At 36.0% G+C, this 26,163-nt stretch overlaps 1 protein-coding gene across 3 annotated transcripts in view; it reads left to right on the forward strand.

The window, feature by feature from the left end:
• Positions 1–18,296, forward strand: part of SLC25A16 (solute carrier family 25 member 16) — a 36,567-nt gene extending 18,271 nt beyond the window's left edge. Inside the window, exons 5-9 of one of the 3 annotated variants that reach the window (XM_045842030.1) lie at positions 6,420–6,541; positions 6,773–6,839; positions 11,194–11,356; positions 14,506–14,574; positions 16,464–18,296. In XM_045842030.1, coding sequence (XP_045697986.1) covers positions 6,420–6,541; positions 6,773–6,839; positions 11,194–11,356; positions 14,506–14,574; positions 16,464–16,617 — 575 coding nt within the window. In that variant the 3' untranslated portion in view covers positions 16,618–18,296. The remainder of the gene's footprint in view (positions 1–6,419; positions 6,542–6,772; positions 6,840–11,193; positions 11,357–14,505; positions 14,575–16,463) is intronic. The other 2 variants (XM_045842027.1, XM_045842028.1) reach the window with 2 other exon arrangements.
• Positions 18,297–26,163: the final 7,867 nt, after the last annotated feature.

Genomic DNA, 26,163 nt, shown 5'->3' on the forward strand with positions numbered 1-26,163 from the left:
ACCGTAGTCTTGGCCTTAGATGACATGTCTTAGGAACTTACCAAATACTATTTTAGACTCTGAAATTAATGACTCTTGAGCCTTATACCTTTATACCTAGATTTATGCTGTTCCACCTGACGTACTTATCTATACTTTTGACTCTTTGCCTTCTTATTTGGCCCTCTTTGACTTCTAGCTGGCTGCCCCAAGTTCAATGAGTAATAAAAATAACTAAGAATGATATTCAAAATACAGGATCTGGCACAAATAACACCCTTTTTTAAAATTACAAAATTGTTTATTACAACATCATAAGCATGTAATTCTGTAACATAACAATATCACACTCAAACAGACCATATGACATTTTAGATGAAATGTTAAAATTAAAACTATAAATTATTACACTTATATTATTACCCTACCATCCACATTCAAGCATGCCTTACTTCTGTCAGACCCCTGTATTTAGCAACCCAACAGCAGAGGTACTAACAAATATGACAGGTTCTGAAGCCTCCACTTAACTCTTTTGTGGCTGGATCATGAGATGGTATGTAGTGGTGGTGGTGGTGTGGGAGTTCCAGTGTGGGGAGAGTGCTATCAGAGCCATTGTAGGGGAGATCTTGGGGAGTTGGAGCAACAGCTGTTCTCCAGGTGGTGTAAAAGTATTTCAGTATTGTACACTGGCATGACGGTGCTGGTGAGTAACATTAGCTAACAGTATTGCACATTTGCTATGTGCTGTTCACAGACCTGAGCCCGTGACATGTCATCTTTGGCCCTTGACATGTAGTCCATGGAACAATACTATGAGAAAAGTGTTATGATTGTCTTCCTTTTATGGAAGAGAAATTTTAGTTGTTTCCAAATCTTAAAGTGTATGATTTCTTGTATCACTTTTTAATTTTCTGTCTCTTAAATTTAACTTTACAGGTGAATGGTCAAAATTCTTTGAGGGTTGTAGGAAAGATGAGGTAGGATTATGAATATAATGAATATGAGTTAAATCCTAAAGGTTTTGTATTATCTTTTTTTCATGACACTTGGTTATTGAATAACTTGTTCATTCAAATGGTGTTTCTAGTTCCATTTTGCTGAAACAAAAGACACGTTAACATCAGGGTTTCAGTATATATTAGAAAACAGTAGTAAAAAAGAAGAGCGTCAATTATGTTTTTATTTTTAAAGAAAAAAGTTTTAAAAATTCTAGCTATTATAAATAAGACTAGTACTTCCATTATCCAGTATTTCCTTTTTCTTTCTTTCTTTTTTTTTTTTTTTACCATGTTTAAGTAGATTTGTTCCTATGATTTTAAATAGTTGAAATGAATGTTCTGGTTAAATTTATTTTTATCTGGTATCTTTGCTCCTCTGCTTTTGGTGGCCTTTGAATCTAAGTTTGAATTTAGTATTTTCCAAAATAAAAATGGTATGTATATTTTCACTTTCATTTCAAAAGAGCTCATTTTTGCCCTGGCTGGTGTGGCTCAACTGGACTGAGAGCACTGACCTGCGAACCTAGAGGTTGCCAGTTGGATTCCCTGTCAGGGCACATGCCTGCGTTTTGAGACAGGTCCCCAGTGGGGAGCACTCGGGAGGCAACCCCATATTGGTGTTTATCTCCCTTTCTTTCTCCCTCCATTCCCCTCTTTAAAAATAAATAAATAAAATCTTTTTTTAAGAGCTCATTTTAAATATTTCTTGAACTTTAACCTTTTCCCTCATCCTGCAACTAGAGTCCATACACGTTGAGTCTCAGTCAGACAGAAAAAGGAAAACCTGGAGACTGAGAATCAAGGTCTGTATATTGAAGGAAGTGCTTCTTTCCTTATTTATGTTTCAGTTGTTTGAAATCAGTCTTAGTTTCTGTGGAACTAAGAGTGATAGGACAAAGAGAAGATGGAAAAAAGGAAGTTGTTAGAAACTAGAGGTAATGAGCTGAGTTCTACCTGCTGTCTGTCCTCTCTGGTCTACTCCAGTTTTGTGTGTTGGCTCAAGGCCAGCAGGGTGAAAGGACAGAATATTTCCTGAGATCCTAGCTGGCCTTCATTTCATACCTGTCCTTTCACTATCTGCAGGTCATCCAAGTTTTCCACGGTTCATTTATCCACTTGTTAAAGTGGAGCTTATGGTTGGTCAGCTCCCTGTCTATGAAAACACTGTGAAAGATCTAGGTCCTCCGTAAATATGAGCTAATATTATTAAACCTTCCATGGCACTGACTTGCTACATGCTCTTCAGCCAGCCACCTAATTTCTTCTTTTCATCTTATTTGTAACACAGGGAAATTTTTAGTTGTAAATAGAGGTGACATTCAAAATATTTAACAACCAGTATGACGTGGGCAGCAACCAATCAGGGCAGAGCCTGGACATGAGCAGTTAGAATTGCTGTATGGTGCATCCAGTGATTATTAAAACAGATTACACACTGTTTTCTTTAGGATTTCAACATGGCTTTGAGGTACCTTTCCTAGATACTTTTATTTAAAAGGGAATTCTATCCCTCTTGAGCCCCAATCCAGAATTCAAAAGCAATAGGCTTCCTATATATTTGGAGAAATTGTTCTTCTGAACTAGTAGTCCAACTCTTGAACTTTTCAAAATCAGAACTAACTTTCTTTAGTTAATAGATCTGAGGCCTGATTTGTGTGTGCATGGGGTTGGTGGAGTGGGAGGGACATAATGTTCAGACATCTGCTCTCTAGCCCTTTGGCTAGACTCACATGATGTAGTTACCTGAGACCTCTCATTTCTACATGAGACTATTGTATGAAAGGCATCCAAAGTCACGGTTTTTTCTTTTGTGTAATAGTGATTGCAAATGTGGTTCCTGGATGTCATAATTGAATTATCTCTTCCTAAATATTCTCTAAGAGCATTATTTTAGCATTAGCATTTAGCATTAGCATTATATTAGCATTATTTATTGATGAGCATTACTCATCAGAGGTTGTACACAGCTATGGACAGGTGTATTTTAGTTATTTTCAACTGATACTTAATTATCAGGCTTGAAGAAATGATTTGCATCCAAAGGATGGGATATAGTAAAATTGAACTACCATGGACATCTACTCTAGGCCAGTTTCCTTAGCTTAGCTTTTATATTCCTGATGCTGGAGCCCTCCATTTGTCTAAAGTATTTACTTGGAAATCATGTAATAGTGTTTGAACTTCCGTCTCTGAATGTGTATATAAATTTTGGATGCTGTTCCCTCTGTGGAAGCCTCAGATGGGGAAGGACAGTGGTAAACTGGGAGGAGAGCCAGCTCTGAAAACTCAAATCTACTTCCATATTCATTGATAAGTTGGGAAAGAAGGAGATTGATAAAGAGTCAACATATGCTCCTCTACTCCAGCCCTGTGTTATCCAATTTCTAATATTTACTCCTCTCTTCTCTCTACCACTTCCTCCTTGTAGTGTTCTTTTGTGAAGAAATTATTTTTTTTTAAAGATTTTATTTATTTATTTTTAGAGAGGGAAGGGAGGAAGGGGGGGGAGAGAGAGAGAGAGAGAGAGAGAGAGAGAGAGAGAGAGAGAGAGAGACATCAATGTGCGGTTGCTGGGGGTTATGGCCTGCAACCCAGAAATGTACCCTGGCTGGAAATCGAACCTGGGACACTTTGGTTCCCAGCCCGTGCTCAATCCACTGAGCTACGCCAGCCAGGGCTGAAGAAATTCTTTATGCTTCTTGCTTGAGCAGAATAAAAAATTATATTTACCATATTTTCAGAATATAATCTCCAAAATTCTAATAAGCCAGTGCTACAAATGGAGACAGGGTCCAGGTTCTTGGAGGTCACGAGAAAAGATATTGTAAAGTGAAGCAAGTGGGAAATTTATTAAGGAAGGTACACTTCCCAACATGGGAGCGGGCCATCTCTGGCCAGGAAATGGCCCTCTTCTATTGAACAGCTACATGCTTTGTAGGATTTTTACTTAAGCTTCTACACAGGCTGTTTTCCACAATCCTCCTTGATTGCCCTCTCAGGAAGGAAACCACAATTCTAATTATTATCAGGTGTCACAAGATGATTATCGGAAATCAGGATGCTGACTGATGACTGCTGCATTGTCTCAGGATTTCCTATTCCTGCCTCACCAGGACTATCTGCTTTTGGTATTGTGGTTAGAAATATAATTTCCTACCAGAGATTTTTTTGCTTTCTATTTAAGCATATAGTAATTATGGAAGGTAATGTTAAATGCTTCTAAGCTTTCCAAATTACCAAATCTAGTTGCAGACTCAAGTATGTTCTTGGGTTACCACAGTTCCTGGGACTCGAGAATATAGAGATAAAAAGAGGATGAGACTTTAGGGACAGTCTCATCCTATAGTCTCAGTTGGTTTGAATTTATCATAAATCCTCAGTTTCCTGACTGAAGGGAGAAAAAGAGAAGTTGGCACATATATAAAAATTATAAGCATATCTCAACTTGACTGGCTAGAAGAATGGCCATTCTGCCAACCACGAGTTAGAACAGAGAATGTACCATTAACCTTCCCAAGTGCATTCATAGAGTGAGCTTCAAGAAATGTGCCCTTGGGCACTCAAAGGGGTCTGGAGATTTGCCATGAAGGAGATGGAGCTCCAGGTGTGTGTGTGTTTCAATAAAGCTGTCTGGGCCAATGGAATAAGGGATGCCCCATATCCTTGTGCACATGTGTTCATGTGCAGGTGTCCAGAAAATGTGATGAGGATGAAGATTCACCAAACAAGCTGTATACACTGATTACCTTTGTACCAAATAGGTAACCACTTTCAAAAATCTACACAGTCACTGTGGACAACTGACCACTGATTGACAAATAGATATAAAACCACCACACACACACACACAAAAAGCCATATGAGAAACACACCAAAATAACTGATAATGCTTTTTGCCCATCAGTTTTTGGGAAAATGATCGAATAATTTAATCTTTTAATTATCTAATCTAATACTACCAGGAAGTCAGAGAAATAGGACTTTTATTCTAATGGATGGCATTATAAATTGGCATAATCATTTTGGAGAGCAATTTTTATTAAAAGTCTTGCCCTTTGACCTAATAATTGTATTGTGGGAATTTATCCATAATGGAAAAGATGCACAAAAATATTTAATAGTTATAAGAACATTCACCAAAGCATTGTTTGCTCTTATAGTATCAGTGGAGCAAATAATGGAGACAACCTAAATGTTCAAGAAGATTGTTTTAATATTATAGTACATCCAAGTAATGTTTTTTTCACATGGAAAGATGTTCACAATATAAAGTTAGAAAATATTGACTACAAAATAGAATTATAAGTTTTAAGTGTGTGTGTGTTTACGTGTATATAGATGTACACATATAAAAAGTTTGGAATATATAGGTGATTATTACTGGAGGATGAATATATATTTAATATTGTCTTTATTTTCTAGTTTACTACATTAAACATACATTTCTTTTGATACTTTACAAAAAGATTTTTTTAATTAAAAAAATAACTCAGCTGGGTAGTTTATGGAATTTGAAATCATATTGATGAAAATCTAGAACTTACTATTAAATTTTCTTATCACATGATCTTACCCCTAAAACACATTGTTTATATTTCCTATGACATTTATATTTTAATATGTTTAGTCAATTAACAAATTTACCTAAATTCAAAAATGAAAATTATGATAATGTTTTAAAATTTTTAAAAAGCACCTTTATTTTATTTTTATAATAGTTTTGTAGGTAGGTAAAGCATCTCTCCATTTTAGGATTAGAGAAAATAAAAGTCAGATAGCTTGTCTAGTGCTATGGAAATAGTTTTTCTTCTGATATCTTACCTTGGAATAGACAAGTATTAGAATTTTTAAAATATTCACCATCCACTTACACTGTATTATTTTGGTGGTAACAATATAACTTCACCACAAGAACTTGAAGAGATTTTTACAAAATGACCCTTTATTTACAAGGTTTTTTTCAGCTGATGATATTATGATATAATTGTATCAATATCACCTTTAAAAAAAAGATTTTATTTATAAATTTTTAAAGAGAGAGGGAGGGAGGGAGAAAGAGAGAAACATCGATATGTGAGAAATGTGCCATCGATCAGTTGCTTCTCACACGCCCCCAGCCAGGGACCTGGCACACAACCCAGGCATGTGTCCTGACTGGGAATCAAACTGGTGACCTTTTGGTTTGCAGGCTGGCACTCTGGCCACTGAGCCATACCAGCCAGGGTTCACTTTTGCTTTCATTGGGTTTTCATCATTGCTATAATTTTACAATGAAACAAATGACAGGAAAGATATATAGATATAGATATACATATTTATATCTATATATATACACACACAAAAACATCTTCTATATATACAATATGATTTAATGATAGGAAAGAGATATGTATGTGCCAAAAAATTTCTTGTACATTGAAGTTTTTTACTTTTTTTCAGGTATGACAGCAGTTATCTGTACTTACCCTCTTGACATGGTTAGAGTACGCCTAGCATTCCAAGTGAAGGGGGAGCACACTTACACAGGAATTATTCATGCATTCAGAACAATTTACGCAAAGGTACATATTTATTTTTCTCATCTATATAACATGTTTTTTATACGTAGGGAAATATTTTGAATGTTATATAAATCTTTTGCTTAGAAGTAATTAGTAATAATTATGAAAACATCTGTGTTTCAGGGTTGTTCACAGAATAATTTTTTTATTATAATGTATGCTTTTGTTCTTTGATGTTTAGCATAATGAGAGCAATGTAATCTTGCTTCTGTTGTTTTCTTCACTCAAAAGGAAGGCGGTTTCCTTGGATTTTACAGAGGCCTGATGCCTACTATATTAGGAATGGCTCCCTATGCGGGTATGTTTCAAATTTTGCAGAATCTTTTTCTTTTATTCTTTTTAAGAACGATTTTTAAAATTTAGCATTTTAGCCCTGGCTGGCGTAGCTCAGTGGATTGAGCTCGGGCTGCGAACCAAAGTGTCACAGGTTCGATTCCCAGTCAGGGTACATGCCTGGGTTGCAGGCCATGGCCCCCAGCAACCGCACATTGATGTTTCTCTCTCTCTCTCTTTCTCCCTCTCTTCCCTCTCTAAAAATAAATAAAATTAAAAAAAGAAAAAAGAAAATTTCTTAAAAAAAAATAAAAGAAAATTTAGCATTTTATATTTAAGTCACTAATCTGTCAGGATTATTTTTTTTCTTTCTGAAGGGTAACTGTTTGATTTATCACCATTTACTAAGCAGTCAGGCCCTCCTTTCTCCAGTGAATCTCAGTGCCACTTCTTAGAACAGTAATAGAATGCAGTTTTCTATGAAGTCTTTATAGTTGGTAGGACAAGTCCCTTGACTTTATGCTTCCTCCACCCCAGGAATGTAAGGACTGTAGATATTTGCTATTCCACATACTTGAGAATCAGGTTTGTTTTGTTTTAAGATTTTATTTATTTTTTTAGAGAGAGAGGAAGGGAGGGAGAAAGAGAGGGAGAGAAACATCAACATGTTGTTGCCTCTCATGTGGCCCCCCACTGGGGACCTGGCCCACAACCCAGGCATGTGCCCTGACTGGGAATAGAACCAGGGACCCTTTGGTTCGCAGCCCACACTCAATCCACTGAGCTACACCAGCCAGGGCTAGATTCAGTTTTTGATGTTGCACAAGAACCTTGTTTGGATTTTGAATGAAATTTTATACAGTTTTTGGACATTTTTGCTAGATATAGTCACAGAAACCTTATAAGCTTTGTAGTGTCTTTTAGAAAATTACAGTTTATGTTTATTGCTTGATTTAATTTTAAGTGATCTTACAACTTGCTGTTATCCTACTTGTTGATATTATAGCCAGCCACCATGTTACTTGTAGATGTTTTGAGTTTTCTGTGTGGGCAATCACATCCTGTGCAAATAATATTATTTTTCTTCATTCTAATCTTTATTTTTAAAAAATTTTTATTTACATTTGTTTTATCTTACTATACTAGCTAAGGACCTATAGTGCAGCAGTGAATAAAAGTGATAATCCTGGGCATTTTGACTATTATTGATTTTCACGGGAATATTTCTAATACTTCATTTAGTATAATGCTTATGGTAGTGTGTAGTAATTATCAGGTCGAGGAAATTTTGGTAAGAATTTTTACCTGATTCAGTACATTATACTATTGTCTACTGTTGAATTTTATCAGATACCCTTTTCTGTATTTATTGAGGTGATCATATAGTTTTCTCCTTTAATATGTTAATATGGTGAATGACATTAATGGATGTTCTAATGTCAACCAAAATTGGTTGCAATATAGTGATCTTTTTATGTCCTGTTGGATTCAATTTGCTGTTTTTATAAGTGTTAATATCTATATTTATAAGTGAGATTACTTTGTAATTTTCTTGTAATATCCTCAAGGTATTATAGAATGAATTAAAGAGTATTTCTTCATTTTCCATCCTCAGGAAGAATCTCTATAAAATGATTACAGTTATCTGTTTCTTGAGTTTTAGTTATGGGATGACTTTTAAATACTTGTTTAATTTCTCAGTGATTGTAGGGCTGTTCATGTTTTCTGTGAGTCATTTTGGTAATTCATATTTTTCTTTACCATTATGAACTTGACTGTTTTATGCTGGTTTTCAACTTTTTGTTAAAAGGTTTTCTTTATTTTTTTATAACTGCTCTATCTCCAGTTGTGTCCCACTTTTCATTTTGTTTATTCTCTCTCTTCTCTAGTCTACCTTTATTCTTCATTTCATTAAATTTTTGTTCATGTCTTAATTATCTCCTTTCTCTGGGTTTATTCTCCAGTTGGATGCTTACCTAATTAACTTTCAATCTTTAGATTTATTTCCCCTAATGTAAATATTTTTTCCTAAATACTGCTTTAGCTGGATTCACTGAGTTTGTTATTTTATTTGTTTTTATTTAAGATTTGGAAATTTTCAAACATATTTGAAAGTAGACAATAGTATAATGAACTACCATGTACCTATTACCTAGCTTCAGTAGTGATCAACTCATGGCAAATCTTGCTTTATCTAACCCCTAATTACTCCCTCCACCCTCATCTCAAATTTTTTCAAAACAAATTCACTTTATTTCATCCACAATATATCTGTATTTAGCTCTTTATGCTTTTTTAAAAAGCATGGCTGCATACCATTTGAAACTTGGAAAAAAGTCCTGTGTGTCATCTAGTCATTGTTAAATTCCCACCCATTTCATAATTATTTTTTGGCCATATCCAAGTTAATATTTGCCTGGCATATCTTTTTTCATCCTTTTTATTTTCTGCCTTTTTATGTCTTTATGTTTTAGTTATTTCTTTTGCAGTCATCAGAGAGCTAGATATTTTATTTAATCCAGTCTGTAAAACATTTTAATTGTCAATTAGTCCACTTGATGGTTATTATGATTATTGATATATTTACACTTGTTTCTATACCTTGCTATTTGATTTCTGTGTGTTTTGCTTTTTTTAAATTTGTTTCCCATCTTGTTTGCTTATTTTTATGAATCTTTACTCCCTTATTCTTTATAAATACACAAATTTATTTTCTTCCTCCTGTGCATGGTGGTCTTTAATTATGAGCTTATTACTTGATCTTGATCTCTGAGTTTCAGACTCAGTGACTCCTTCTTCTGTAGGACCAATGGAGGATCCAGTTCGATGGCTTTGCTGCTATTGGTGTCAATATGTAGTCATTCCATTACTCTCATGAGCCCGCAACTCCCAAGTGGGTTTATATTTTTGGGAGGTGCTGGTTCTGGGGTTCTTAGACACCTTATACTTTTTGCAGTGGATATAGTTGTTCTACAATGACAAAGTCTCTCAGAACATCTATATTGCCATCATGCTGGAAGCAGAACTCTTTAATCTTCTGCTATATTTTCTTCTCTATCTTTTATTTTTGTTTCAATTTTCAATTTTTTAAATATATTTTTACACAATTATATGTACATATATAATTTCTTGATTCTTCCTGATTTTCCAAGTATTTTTTATATTTTTGAATACTCTTTACAAACATCATTTTTATTAATTGTGCCATCATATTTTATTGATAACGCCACATCATTTAGGTAGTTCTAATTTTTTTTCACTTATGTTTATGTTGTTATGAACCTTCTTGTTGTAAGCTTTTTCTGTATTTAGATTAAGGCCTTAGACTAGATTTTCCAAACATAAGTGTATGAATATTCCAAAATTGTATATCATCATTTCCATATACTATAAAATTGTAAGAATTTTGTGTAAAGAATAAATGCATATATTGAGATATTATCCTGGACTGAATTTTTGCTAATGCTGATTTGTTCTTAAGCATCAAGTATCTCTTTAAATATGTTTTTAAAATTTAGTAGATATCAGGATATCTTAATGCTTAGGTGATAAGGATGTTTGAATTCTATTCTTTTTTTAAAGATTTTATTTATTTTTAGAGAAGGGAAGGGAGGGCGAAAAACATCATTGTATGGTTGCTTCTCATGAGCCCCTCGCTGGGGACCTGGCCTGCAACCCAGGCATGTGCCCAGACTGGGAATCAAACCCATGACCTTTGGTTCGCAGGCCGGTACTCAATCTGCTGAGCCACACCAACCAGGGCCGAGTTCTATTCTTGATTTTATTAACATGCAACTTTAATGGGTCTATTATAAATTAATGTAAATTTTCATCAATACCAACTTCATATTACCAATAACTTAGTCCAATGTTTATTAGATTTCATGTGTCTTGCAAGCCAATATGAATATTTCTCTCCTGATGACAACTTTTGAAGACCAAATTAGATACTTAGTTAAAATTACAATGCTTTGTCACTTCTGAATTTTTTGTTTCTATCTTATATTGTCACCATTATTATTATAAATGGAAGTTGTCATATTTACTTGTTATTAATTATGAATTTAATATTTATTCATGTGAAACCTTCTATTCCTATATAAGATGGCATTATACTCACTAATATCTTTATTCAGTGAACTCAACTATTTATGTTAGTGTGTAAAAACCAATGCTGTAATTTTTATAGGTGCTAATTTTGTTGTCTTTAGGTTAGTTATAGACATTAATTATTTTTTTATCTTAGATTAAACCAAACAGCAGGAAACAGGAAATGCATAGGTAGTTCCTTGAGTTAATTGGTTATTTTGTAAGATTGGTATCTTTTCACAGCTCATGTTCTGTTTAGCATCGTCGTGAATTTATATTTTGTTTTTCAGGTGTTTCATTTTTTACTTTTGGTACCTTAAAGAGTGTTGGGCTTTCCCATGCTCCTACCCTTCTTGGCAGACCTTCATCAGACAATCCTAATGTCTTAGTTTTGAAAACTCACATAAACTTACTTTGTGGTGGTGTTGCTGGAGCAATAGCACAGACAATATCGTAAGTTTCTTCATCCACTTAATTCAGTCAAGTTGCCCAGTCCTGATTTTTAGCATTGGTTAATCATTTTTTTCTAGTAGATTATATTAAAACATAGTATTCCTGGCAAAATATAATTATTAACTTAATACACTTTTTCAGATGTGCCTGCACTTTTAGCATGTTATAAAAATTTTATGCCAAATTAACCAAATTAGTGAACCCACCCAAATTCCTATGGATTCATTCAAAATAAAGAAAGATAGAAACACTAAGTATAGTCTTCATCCATATTTTCTCATGCATTTGCTTTTCCTATATGAAGTTTCTGAAATTTGAGCCATTTATTGTTTTTGTGTACGCAAGGAGGCAGGACTTCTCTGGTGCTAAAATCTTGAAGGCCTGCTTTGTCAGACAGTGTACAAGGCATTGGGAGGTTCACTGACAGGAAAACACAGTTGTTGCCTCAAGAAGACCATATTCTTATTGAGACAGTAGCAATATTGTGGAATTGTATATTAATTTAAGTTCTAGTGGAAACATAAAGGTATTACTATATTGTAATTGGAAAGGTGGCTTCAAAGAGTTTCTGTAGAAAGAAACTTTCAGAAAGAAGTTTCTGTAGAGAGATTGATTAGATGAGATAAAAAGAGACCAGAATACTAGAAGCAGGAACTTTTCAGGAATAGGAAGGAAAGCTTTCTATGACTGAGTATCCTGTAAAACAGAAGACAACAGGAAATGGTAGTGTCACCAACTCATAAAAAAGAATATCCAATGGAAAAAGAAAAGTCAAATAAGTACTAAAAAGTAAGTTCATTGTATTTTACAATTAAGTATTACCTCTGTGAAAGCAAATTTGCTGTACTTGTGTGAGAGAGCAGATCATACCACAGTGAGGGTCAAGAAGAAAACAGGTGTCTGGTTTACTTTCAGAGACCTGGCTGTGTAAACTTGTTCATTTGCAGACGTGATCACCTCTGGCTATCCTAATTCTCTTCTTGGTTTTACTGCCCTTTTTCTTTGTTACTCACTGCCAACTTAGGTCCTTAAAATCTGTCTTCTCTTTCCCACTTTTCCTCTTAATCTATACTCTATACCCATTGGTTCTTAACAGATCCAGTGGCTCCTTCTCAGGTCTTTTACCTTCCTTCCAGTTGTTCTAGTGCCTTGGTTTTTGTAACAGTGCCCGTTCTTGGCCATCCCTCTCTCTAACCTTCCCTTTTCCGGTACTTTGCTGATTCGTGTCTTCCTCTTCCTACCTATTTGTGCCAATTTTTTAAGGCCCAGCCAGATAGTAATCCTTTTGATCTTCCCTTAAATATCTAGAATAGCTCATCTGTCTTTATGGTTTCATAAAGAGAACCAATTCTCTACTAGATAACCAGTTCTATTTAAATCTCCATTGTTGACTCACTATTACTTCTCCGGCAAGCTCTTGGTGTTTCTACTTGAACTACTGCAGTTAGTGCCAACTCTGTAATTCAGACATTTCTTTCCTCTTTGTGATAGTCCTCAGCTCCCAACTTTCCTCTTTGTTATTGATGAACATTAATCTAGTCATGATAATGCCTCAAAATCATTTTTCACATTTTACACATCCATATACTCACTAAGTCTTACTATTTTTTACTTCAGAACATTGCCTACAGTACTGTTTTCTTTCTTCCTCGTTGTTACTTCCCTAGCTCCAATACTTGTACCTTGTCTTCTTGCATTCTCTCCTTTATACTAATCATCTTCTTCCCACATCTTTTCCTGCTTGGGAACTGAATCCTTCAGGTTGAGGTTTTGGCCCCTTTATTCCCATAAAGTGTTTTCCTCTCCCCACACCCCATTAAAAAATAATTCCTGGAGATGCTATTGAAGTATGATTATGAAGTATTGAAGTATGAAGTATGTAGGGAGTTTCAACTGTTAGTAATGTTACTTCTTGAGCTGTTTGGTTCATACATGGCTTTTAAAAAATTACAACTATTTTATAATTTAAATATATACAAAAGTATATGATTATTTTTGGTATATATCACTTATGTATATATTAGGTACCATGGAGAGTTTTGGGTTAGAAAGTAGAAACCGTCTTTGGGACACTAGAGAATGTCTCTAAGACTCAGTTTTTTAACCTTTTTTTAAAAGATTTTATTTACTTATTTTTAGAGAAAGGGGAAGGTAGGAAAAAAAAAGGCAGGACAGAAACATCGATTGGCTGCCCCTCATAAACCTCCAACCAGGGAGCTGGCCCACAACCCAGGCATGTGCCCTGACCTAGAATCGAACCGTTGATTGCAGGCCAGTGCTCAATCCACTGAGCCACACCAGCCAGGTCCTCAATTAATGTTGGGATAATAGTACCTACTTTATGGAATTGTTGTGAAGATGGAATGAGATAATGTACATAAATTGTTTAGCACGGGATCTAACATAAGTAGTCAATATTAGCAAAATAAAATTTCAAAAAATCACCTGGGGCCTTACCCTGAAAAGAGATTACTTTTGTATATTTCATTTTAGGCAGTCTTTACATAGAATTTACTCTGTTCTCTAAATGTAATTATCTGTATTGTTTATTATATCCCATAAAGAAATTATTTTTGTTGGTCTACTGTATACAGGGGGTGGATATTCTTAAATTACAGGTTCTCAACTGGGGTGATTTTGCCTCCAGTGGAACATTTATTAATGCCTAGAGACATTTATTGTTGTCACAGCTGGAGGTGTGTTACTGATTTCTAGTGGGTAGAAGGCCAGGAATGCACCTGAACATCTTACAGTGCACGGGACAGCCCTTCTTAGATTACTAAGCAGTATCTAACTGAAAATGTCAGTAGTGCCTAAGATGAGAAACCCCATCTTAGGGATACAACTGTGAAAAACACCCAGTTTGTTTTCTTTAGGAGGGGGCATTTAATTTGGCCTTAAGGGATGAATAAAAATTGATATAGTGATAGGAGGAAAGAACCATGTAACCTGAGGGAGCCACATAATCAAAGGCCAGGAGACCTGTGTTCTGTTATTTAACTTTCTTCATGTGCCTGTACCCTGACTCCCAAACAATAAGAGAATAGAAACACATTATTTCTTAGCATATATACGGCTTTGTGTTCAATAATTATTAAGCAGAAAAATAAAAATAATTTTTAAGTCCTTATGCCTTTTTCTTCTTTTAGCTATCCATTTGATGTAACTCGTAGGCGAATGCAATTAGGAACTGTTCTTCCAGAATTTGAAAAGTGCCTGTAAGTTCTCCATTTATCTTTGTTCATTTTCTTTAGGAAATGTAATGTTTAAAGTAAGTAGGGAGATAGGACTGTGTCTCATCAGTAGTCTGGAACACCCATTTTATCTTCCATAGTTTAATTATAAGGTTTTAATTCAGGTCCCAGTCCTCCTATTAAAATTTTCCTTTTAGAGCAGCACTGTTAAATAGGAGTAGAACATGAGCCACATATGTATTTTAACATTTTTTGGTAGCCACATTTTAAAAAAATGTATAAAAATAAACATGAAATTAAAAAATATATTTTTCTTTAACCTAATGTATCTAAACTATTATAATATAAACATTTCAATATTTTACATCCTGTTTTTATACTAAGCGCTTGAAAGCCAGAGTGTGTTTTACACTCACAGCACATCTCAACTTGGACTTGCAACATTTCAAGTGCTCAGGAGCCACATATGGCTAGTAGCTGCCATTATTGCACAGCACAGCTCTAGAGTTCTCTATAATCTATAGATATTAATATTTAGAATCACTCTGTTTGATTGGTGGTATATTGTCCCTCAGGAGAAGAGCCAAATGTTTATTTAGGGCCTTAAATTGCCTTTATTGACCCAACAGATTTTTTTGAAGATTTCAGTCCACATTGCCTATTGAAAGGTAAAGGCAAAGCCCAAAATGTTGACTTGAAAGGAAAAAGAACACCATTTGAAACAAGAAAGTCTTTATTGCTGAAATGTGAAAGATGGTCCTTCAAGCTTTAGTTCTATAACCACCTGCTACCTATAGTATAAAACTGGAGCTGAAATGAAAACTTTAAGGATAACTCTTCTTACATCCTTTAAAACGACTACAATATTTCAGATTATTATGAAATAGTGTTATTTGTACTAGATTACAGTTCATTACTGCTTTATTGTGCGTTTTTAGCTTGTTTTTAGCACTTGCCTTCCAAAAACTATTCAAGATGGTATTGCAAATACTAGCTTGCAGTGTCTGAGGCATTATGGGTGAGATAGGAGACAAATTCACACAGACTACCAACTCCTGTGGAGGAAAAGGGACCGCCCAGCTTCTCTCTCAAGAGGAGAGTGCCAACCCTTGCCCCAACAAGCTTTTATTGGATTCAATTTGCATAGGAATACAGGGTGTATATGTAAAGCTCATCAGTCAATGTCAGGCAGAAATGATTAAACAATAGATAACATTCAAAGAACTCTTGAGGGCCTAGTTTGAGTCAGGGTCAGTTAGCTAACGGGCCATAAAACTTTGAGGAACAAACTCACTTCCTGCTTGGACCCTTATTTAAATTGAGGACCCTTATTTAACAAAGTCGGTTTCACAGGATTTTCTGCATTCTTTCTTAGGCCTGATCACCCTAGGGAACCTGCCCTTTCCAGCACAGGGTGCCACCCTCTTCCAGCATTGTCTTCAAGCTTAAGGCATTGTTTCAGGCTTAAGTCAGGCAGGGGAAGTAAGGCAGCCAAGAGATTAGGAGACATCTTACAGAAAGAATGAGGACTCAGGCTATGTCAAAGCCAAGGCCCAAGGGTCCATCACCCCTTTTTCTATAGCCCCCAAGTCCTTCCCTGGGGGCCCCCATGATAGTGCCTGTATTAGGTCATCCCTTCCTTGAGGAATCTTACCTGTCATTGGCTAACCAGTCAAGCACTGGGGGCCAGGCAGGGTGAAGTAAAAGGAGAAGAGGCAATGCCCCTGCCAGGGAGATAAGCTTTGTCTCCTTAGTGGCTTATGGTCTGAAGATCACTCACTCAGCCTTAGCCATGGGGGGCGGTTATAGCTCCTGAAACCAGGCAGAGTAGTTCCCCCCAAAATGGCATTTTAGCTTCTTTTAAAAATGCTGTTATGGATCTTAACATTGTTTCTTCATGAGTAGGCCTAAAGGCGTCATCATGTAACCACTGTCTTTCAGTACCATGTGGGAGACGATGAAGTATGTATATGGACACCATGGAATTCGAAAAGGATTGTATCGTGGTTTATCTCTGAACTACATTCGCTGCATTCCCTCTCAAGCAGTGGCTTTTACAACATATGAACTTATGAAGCAGTTTTTTCACCTCAACTGAAAAATAATTATGATTTCCTTTCCTAAACAAACTCTCAGAGGGATAAGTAAAATGTTACTTTAATTTTGGGGAGAACATTACTTGAAGGGGGGATATTTACCCTGTCACAGGAACTACTGGTATTTAATACTTGATCTTTTTCATTCATCACAAATCAAGAGCACTTGCTATACCTTTAACACCAAAAGCTGCACCATAGAACATTGAGAAAAAATTCCTAAACTGATGCTGGCTAATCAGTTAGGTTGTTTAGGTTGAAATGATTTAAAAGTGTTATTTGGAAGTAGAACTAACTTAAAATGGGATTCCGAAGGTTGCCATTAACTTATAATGCTGTTCTAAGCTTTTAATTGTAATTATGATTTTCCAAGATTCTGCTATTGGTTATTATCATTATAATAAGCAGGCTTTGCAGCAGAAGGAAAAGAAATGAACTTTTAAGTTACATAACCCATAGCTGAGAAGCCAGCATTGGAATATTACTGTTTTTCTTCTTAAAACTGCTCCATTGGATAAAGGGACAAAACTCTTTTTCTCTTCATTAAAAACAAAATCATTGTATTTAAAAAGTAGTCATGTAGAGACTCAGCAATAAATGAAGAATTTTCAGGTATTGCTCAAATGTTATTACCAGGTATTATGACTGATTTGTATATTTTAAAAAGTCAGTGTATTTCCCAAAGGCAGTAATAGTAAATACTGCCTGCTCTAAAAACAGATTAGCATTATAGATTTGTTTTGTTAAATGATTTGGTGTATAGTAGAAAATATGTTTAAGTGGACCATGAAATATCCATGAACATAGATGTGAATGTCAAAGATGGTTTCTAAACATTGTCATGATACATATACCAACTAGTTCTTCCATGTAAAATAATTTTAGTGCAATACAAACTTAAGTAGCAATGCAAAAATTAGTTGAATTGCTATCCTTTATATTAAAATGGTTTAAAATGTAAGAATTCCATTTATTGTATGTAGAATACTTTGTATGTTTTATTATAAGCATGATAAAGATGGGAGGGAAACACTTACAGTTTTGTTCTCAGAAATAGTGATTTGTAGAATTGATGTGTATTTAAGACATTAGAAAACCAAGTTGAAAGTGTTATTTTTGCATAAAAATTTCTTGTCACACCTTAGTAAAAATTAGATGAACTGGTTTCATTTTCAAAGTCTTTATTTTAAAACAAATATGTATCTTTGTATGATTTTGTAAGTGTATGTGCATGTGGAAATACATGTGTTCCTAAAACTATTACTTAATTTTTATTTTTTTCCTTTTTATAGAATTTATTGGGATGACACTGGTTAACATTATACAGGTTTCAGGTTCACAATTCCATAACACATCATCTATACACTGTATTGTGTGTTCACCACCTGAAGTCAAACCTCTGTCCATCACCATTTATTCCCCCACATCCTCCTCCACCCCCACCTCCCACCCTGCGATTACCGCAGTCCTCCCTCCCCCACAGCTGCTCTCTTATGTGTCTGTCTCTATCCTAAAACTATTTTGTGTATTTTAATTTGTGGACTACACTATAACTAAATATTGTCATCAAATCTCAAGATTACTTAAATGTATAAAATAAGTATCTCAGTTATGTTATCAATAAAAAGGACTGAAAATATTTTTAAAATACATTTGCATTCTTGTCTTTTATAGACTACATAGGATATTAAAAATAAATTATATTCACATTTCAACAATTATTTCTGTTAACTATTATATTGTTAAAACAAATCTTAAATATAAGAAGTCAGAATTGAAGAATATTTAAAATAATAACTATTTATATCTGCTTTATTTCAAATTGATAACCCAAGTGCATCTTGCCAGGTTATCTTCCATTTAAAGATGGAATATTTGTTTTGAACTCCATTACTACTCTTTCTGCCTTTCAGTAGTTACAGCCCTCTGATCTATAGAATGGGATAGTGGTCTGGTTTAGGGATTAGACGAGGTACCGCTGCCTGCTGTCAGTGGTTGCCTGTATGGAAGTGCCTGTAAAGTTAGTGGGTATATAATAATATCTTACCCCATTCTCCCCCAGGGAATTCAACATCTGTTTATTTAGCACCCATGTGTGCCAGGAGTTGTATCAGCATTTTGGGGGGCTTACTTTAGGAGGTCTGTCAGCTTACAATCTGATTTGGATGCCCAATAACATCTAACTTTGGGTATTTTTCTAATACAGTATGTACCGTACTTTATGGTGGCTGCCTGTTTACCTATGTTCCTCCAATTGGTTCTCTCAAGGGTAGAGTCATGTCTTCACCACTTATAAGGAACACAGGGTCTGGCACAATAATAGGTGCTCAGAGATGTTTACTGATGGGAAGAAAGAGTTGGCCCCTGTTTTTGGAGACCTTATGTTCCAGTAAAGAGAAATGAATCACAAATAGTCCATAGAAAAAGCAATTTAGAAAGAAAGTTATTTGGTTTGTTTCACAGACATGTTTTGGTCCCAATTTGAGCCAGGAAGAATGGCAGATAAGAAAACCTGTATTATGAGTGATACATTGCCTTACAGAGTTGAGCCAATGATATGTGATATATAGCAACTGTACACTTTTCACAGATCCTTGCATGCATTCTTTGCTTTGTTGTTGGTTGGTTTTTTCTTTATCCTCACCCAAGGACATGTTCATTGAGAGAGAGAGAGAGAGAGAGAGAGAGAGAGAGCGAGAGTGGGGAAGGGAGGGGGAGAGAAAGAAAAACATCAGTCAGTTGCCTCCCATACACCCTGGACCCAGGATCAAATCCTCAACCTTTTGGTGTATAGGGTGATGTTCCAACCAACTGAACAATCCAGCCAGGGTGTTTTGCATGTCAATTCTTTGAATATCAGACACTGTGTTAGGCACTAGAAATCAGAGATGAATAATGTCATGTATGTTTTCTGAGGACTTAGTATGTTCCATGCCTTGTTTTAAGTAATCTTGATGCCTTAATCTCTACAACAATATTATTAGGTACTATTTAATAGTCCTTTAATACAGATAGGATAATTGAGGCCTAGGGAAATTAAGTAACTTGTCCAAGTTCACATAATAAAAGGTGCCTCTAGGATTTAAGTCCAGCCAGGTGGAATCTGCAGCTTCCTCTACCAGCTATGATGCTATATTTCAATACATTAGTATCTTATTCAAAAGAAACTTACCATGTCAATAAATTAGAACATGTCAGTGAACATAAAACATCAATAAAATGATTGAAGTTTGTGGAAATACTTATTGAGGAAATAATTATGTGATAGAGAATATTTGTGGGATATAAAGATCAGAGAGCTACTTTAAAATGGTCAAGAAAAATATTTTTGGTACACTAAATTTTAAGCCAACACATGGAGGATAAAAAGGAAACAGCCATGCAAAGAATTGGGTGGGGGTCAAGGGACAGGATGGCCCAGATAAAGAGGATAGCATACAGAAACCCTGAAGTAGGAAAAAGCTACTTGGTGTGACATAGGAAATGTCAAAAAGCCAGTGTGAATGGAGGATTGTGAGTGAAGAAGCAGCAACAAATTAGATTGGGGAAGGACACAAAGGCCAAATCATGCAGAGCTGCAGAGGACATGGTAATGATTTTGTCTTTTACACTAAATGCAATGTGAAGCCCTTGAAAGTGTCCAGCAGAGAGGTAAAATGGTCTGATTATGTTTTTACAAGGATCACCCCACTTGGTCAACAATGGTTTGTAGCTAAAAAAGAAATCAACAAAAACCAGACAATAGAGAAAATAACCCCCAAAATTCTTTCAAAAGAACAACGACATTGATAAGCCCCTAGTTAGGCTGATGACTAAAAAGGTAAGAATATAAATGACCATTACCAAGAATGAAAAAGAGGACATCACCATGGATCTTGTGGGTATTAAAAAGATAAGGAATTTCTATATAACTTTGTCAAGGAATCTGACAATTCACATGGACAGAGATGTCTTGAAAATCACAACAAAAGATGGCATAGATGAAACAAAATCTGCATAGTCAAATAAAGGAATTGAATTTATCAAAAATGTTCCACAAAGAAAACTCTAGGCTCAGATGGTGAATTCTATTGAATATCTAAGAATGAAATAACCTCATACACAGTTTTAGGAATTAAAAGATAGCAAGCACTTCCTAACTCATTTTATGATGCCAGCATAACCTTAATATCCAAATCTGACAAAGTTATTACAAAAAATGAAAATTACAGGCTAGGATCCATTAAGAACAAAGATGGAAAAAAATCTTTAATATTAGCAAACCAAATCTAGCAACATATAAAAAGTTTATTGCATCATTACCAAGTTGGGTTTATCCTAGGAATGACAACTTAACAATCTAAAGTCAATAGTGTAATTCCCCATAATAGAATAAAGGAGAAAAACCACAATCCTTTAATAAATGCACAAAAAGCACTTGGCAAAAGTCAGCATTGATTCATTATAAAAGCTAATTACATTAGAAGAGAACTTCCTCTTCTGACTAGATAAAGGGCATTTTGTCAGATAATTCCAATTACACATCCCATCTCACATGCTCTTCTTGTGTCATGTCACACATTCTTTCAAGAGGTAGAGACTCTGTTCCCTTCCCTTCAGCCTGGCTGAGTGGACTTGTGACTAAAGTGGAAGTGATGCTGTGTAACTGCAGAAGTTACTCTCTAAGTAAGCCATCTTCAAAGGGGATCCTCCAGCTCCCAGCTAATGCTTCATGAAACAGAGACCAGCTTTCCCATGGAACCCTACCCAAATTGAATATTCATAAACTATAAAAGGATTGTTATTTTAAGCCACAAAATTTTAGAGGTTTGTATTTTTTTTAAGATTTTATTTATTTATTTTTAGAGAGAGTGGGAGGGAGAAAGAGAAGGACAAAGTCATCGATGTGTGAAAGACATTGATCAGTTGCCTCTCACAAGTCCCCGAAATCCAGGCACATGCCCTGATTGGGAATTGAATCAGCAACCCTTCAGTTTACAGGCTGGTGCTCAACCCACTGAGCCGCACCAGCCAGGGCTTGTTTTTGTTTTATACATAGCATTAGATAACTGTAACAGGTATCCATAAAAAGCCTACAGCTAGCATTATATTTAATGGTGAAATACTGAATACTTTCCACCAAGGTCAGGTAGAAGGCAAGGGTCCAGTGTCACAACTTCTCTTTAACCAGTGAACTTGGGTAAGAAAACAAAAATAATATAAAGATCAGAAAAGAAGAAGTAAAGCTGCCTCTGTTCAGATGACATGATTATTTACATAGAAAGTCTTAATGTATTTACAAAATAACCAGTAGGAATTATAAGTAAATTTAGCAAGGTCTCAGAATATAAGGTAAATATAAAAACGAGTTTCATGTGCTAGCAGGAAGCGATTGGAAAATAATTTTAAAACAATTTCATTTATAATAGCATCAGAAAAATAGACAACACTTAACATTTAACAAATTTAACAAAAAATGTGTAAAATCTGCACACTTACAATTACAAAATATTGCTTAAACACATTAAAGATGTGATTCTACAGTTCCGGCTACGACGGAAGAGTAAGTAGAAACACTACGCTTCCTTGAACAACCAAAAGAAGGAAAACAACCAATTTAAAAACTAAAAACAACCAGAAATGCCAGAAAATCAAGCTGCATGGAAATCTGACAACCAAGGAGTTAAAGAAACATTCATCCAGACTGGTAGGAGGGACAGAGACAGGCAGCTGAAGCAGAGAGGATGCTGGGCAGGGTGGACCACCGCGTGGGTGAGGCAGTGGCTGGCTGACTGGCAGCACTACATTTGCATGCGGATAAGCCAGGAGGAACAACAGAGCAAGACAGACTGTGAAACCTAGGGTTCCAGCGCAGGAAACTAAAGGCTCAAGACCTCTGGCTTTAAAATCTGTGGAGGTTGCAGCAGCAGGAGAAACTCCCAGTCTCACAGCAAAATTCACTGGAGAGGTCCATGGGATTCTAGAACATACAGACCCACCCACCTGGGGGTCAGCACCCGAAAGGGCACAATTCACTTGTGGGAAGCAAGGGAGTGATGGAAAGTGGGGTGAGAGTTTAGCAAGTGGCATCGTACCCTCTCTGACCCCTCCCCCACAGACAGCACCACAATGCAGCAAAGAGGGTTGTTCCACCATGGCGCACGCATACCTAAGACTCTGCCCCTTACAATGTAACAACTGTGCCAAGACAAATAAGAATGGCCCAAATGAAAGAAAGATTAAAAACTCCAGAAAAAGAACTAAGCAACAAGGAGATAGACAACCTGTCAGATTCAGGGTTCAAAATACTGGTAATCAGGATGTTTACAGAAACAATTGAGTTTGGTTGCAAAATGAAGGAAGAAATGAAGGCTATACAAAGTGAAATAAAGGAAAATACAGGGAACCAACAGTGAAGGGGAACCGGGAATCAAATCAACGATTTGGAATGAAAGGAAGAAATAACATCCAACTGGAATAGAATGGAGAAACAAGAATTCAAAAAAACGAGCAGAGGCTGAGGAATCTCTGGGACAACTCTGAACGTTCCGACATCTGAATTATCGGGTTCCAGAAGGAGAAGAGGAAGAAGAAATGGAAAACTTATCTGAATAAATAATGAAGGAGAACTTCTCCAATCTGGCGAAGGAAATAGACTTCTAGGAAGTCCAGGAAGCCCAGAGAGACTCAAAGAAATTGGATCCAACAAGACACACACCAAGACATTTTGGGAACCACCCTGCCTGGTTTCAGAAGCTATAACCCACCCGCCCTCCCCCCACCACCCAATGGCTAAGGCTGAGTGAGTGATCTTCAGACCATAAGCCACTAAGGAGACAAAGCTTATCTCCCTGGCAGGGGCATTGCCTCTGCTCCTTTTACTTCACCCTGCCTGGCCCCCAATGCTTGACTGGTTAGCCAATGACAGGTAAGATTCCTCAAGGAAAGGATGACCTAATACAGGCACTATCATGGGGGCCCCCAGGGAAGGACTTGGGGGCTATAGAAAAAGGGGTGATGGACCCTTGGGCCTTGGCTTTGACATAGCCTGAGTCCTCATTCTTTCTGTAAGATGTCTCCTAATCTCTTGGCTGCCTTACTTCCCCTGCCTGACTTAAGCCTGAAACAATGCTGGAAGAGGGTGGCGCCCTGTACTGGAAAGGGCAGGTTCCCTAGGGTGATCAGGCCTAAGAAAGAATGCATAAAATCCTGTGAAACCTACTTTGTTAATACCCTCAATTTAAATGGTAAGGGTCCAAGCAGTAAGTGAGTTTGTTCCTCAAAATTTTGTGGTGGGAATTACCCGGGAAAGGACATGAAAGAATTTTCTGGGGTGAAGATAACATTCTGTATCTCAGAGGGGTTTGAGTTAAACACATTAGTCAAAATTCCTCAAATGGTACACATAAGACTTGTGCATTTGATTTTAAGCAAATTTAAAAATTTAAATATAAAATATATTAAACAATTTTAAACTACCAAAAACTACCATAGAATTCATAAAAAATATTGAATTCTAGCTAATAAAATGCACACCAAGTTTTAGGGATGAAATGCACTGATACCTGCTATTTTGAAGTATGTTAAAAAACACACACAAAAAATCCTGAATTCATGGACAGAGGGATTTATAGATAGATGTAATTAATCAAAAGTAACAGTGTTAGTAGTAAAATCTATGTGATAGGTGTATGGGTGTTGATTATATAATTTTTTAACTTCTGTACATTTGAAAAATTTCATGATAAAATATTAGGAAAAGGGACTAAACTGCAAGGAGATAATAATGGAGGCACATGTAAGAGCTGACTGCAGTTTTCCAGGTGAGAGATAACCATCAGGTAGTGTCAGTGAAGTTGGAAAAGCATAGAGAGATTTAAGGCCATTTTAGCTTCAAAAGCTATGGTTCTGCCTATGCACTGGATGTGCGTAATAACAGGAATCAAGAATAATCTCTGAGTTTCTGGCCTTATCCTCAGAGTATATGAGAGAGATAGTGCTATTACTGAGAATAATAATAAAAATAATAAAAGATTGCATTTTTGGCCATGTTATAATTATAATTGAGACCTACTCCCAATAATATTTCTTAAATGTCAGGTAGTCAGTTGGATTCTTGAATTCAGAGGAAAAGCCTTGCTTATAAATATACATTTGAGGGTTGGCAATACAGATGTTACGTAAAGCCATAAAAATGGATGATATAACTTAGCTCGTTCGTAAAGTTATCAAGAAGTGAACTCTGAGGACTTTCAACATTTTGAGACTAAAGAGACATTAAAGCAGATTGAGGAGGGCCTGTGACATTGGAGGAAAACCAATCAAATGTGGTGTCACAGGTACAGAACCTGTATTTACTACAGGCAAGGCTTTTCCAATTTTTTTGAGGAAGTTTTGCATAATTTTTTAATGAATAAACATGAATATGAGAGACAATTCTTAATAAAGGTTATTTTAAAATTATGTGACATGCTTCTGAAGTGATTTTATTTTTTACATCTTTTTGTATATTTTAAATACTGAGTATATTTTTAAAGTTTATGTAAAATAAATTGCTTTTTCATTAAAAAAATAAAAACAAAAAGAAAGTGAATAGTAATTGAAATAGGATATAGCCTTAAAAAATTACTTTAAAAAGTTTTAATTTGAGAGTGGTCAAGAAAGGGATGGAATAAGTTCCATCAAGGTAACAACTTTTAAAGAAGGGAAGGGCCTTGGCCAGGCCGCTCAGTCGGTTAGAGCCTCCCACCCATACCCAAGGCTGTAGTTGGATCCCTGGTTAGTCAGGGGACACACAAGAAGCAACCAACGAATTCATAAATAAGTGGAACAAATCAATCAGTAAATCAATCTCGCTCTCAGATCATTTTAAAAAAGAAAAAAAAATATGAGAGATACTGGGCCACATAACATGGCTTCACTATCCGATAGTGAGGGACAGATTGATGATAGAAGGGAACAAGGGAGTAACTGGAGAGCAATGCCCTTGATAATACGAGAGGACTTTGAATGGAGAGAATTGTCCACTGATAGGATTGCTTTGTCCACTGTTGAAAAAAAGTGGAAAAAGTGTATTTACAAGACAGGCAATTTTGTAGATTTACTCCTAACATGATGAGAAAGCTCCTGACAATTTCTGTTTTCTAGTAAGTTTTCCAAGATAAAAAAAAGTGGAAGAGAGGTTGTTTTCCAGAGGGGAAAGAAAAGGTGGAAGAGAAGTTGTTTTCTAGGGAATACAAGATTCTGATGGCTACGCACTCCTGGGTTTGGGCAACCACGAATTGTTCTGCTCAAATAAAAATCGTGTGCTGGGAATAGGTTGGCATGTCTAGAAAGAAGGCGGGAGCATTTAGTTTTGGCCGGAGTATGACGACTACCTGTTTTTCAAAACCGAAGACAGAAGCACAAGACAACCTTCAGCGGGAGGGTAGCCCAGACCGCGGCGCTGCTCGAGGAATGAGGCGGTGCAGAAGTAGCGGTTTGCGCAGGTCACTTGGGACCTTGGCGAGTCGGCGCATGCGCGCGGCGCCTCACGGAC

This window comes from Phyllostomus hastatus, unplaced genomic scaffold, assembly GCF_019186645.2.
Source record: "Phyllostomus hastatus isolate PE091 unplaced genomic scaffold, TTU_PhHast_1.1 phas_contig_38, whole genome shotgun sequence".
Lineage (NCBI taxonomy): Eukaryota > Metazoa > Chordata > Mammalia > Chiroptera > Phyllostomidae > Phyllostomus > Phyllostomus hastatus.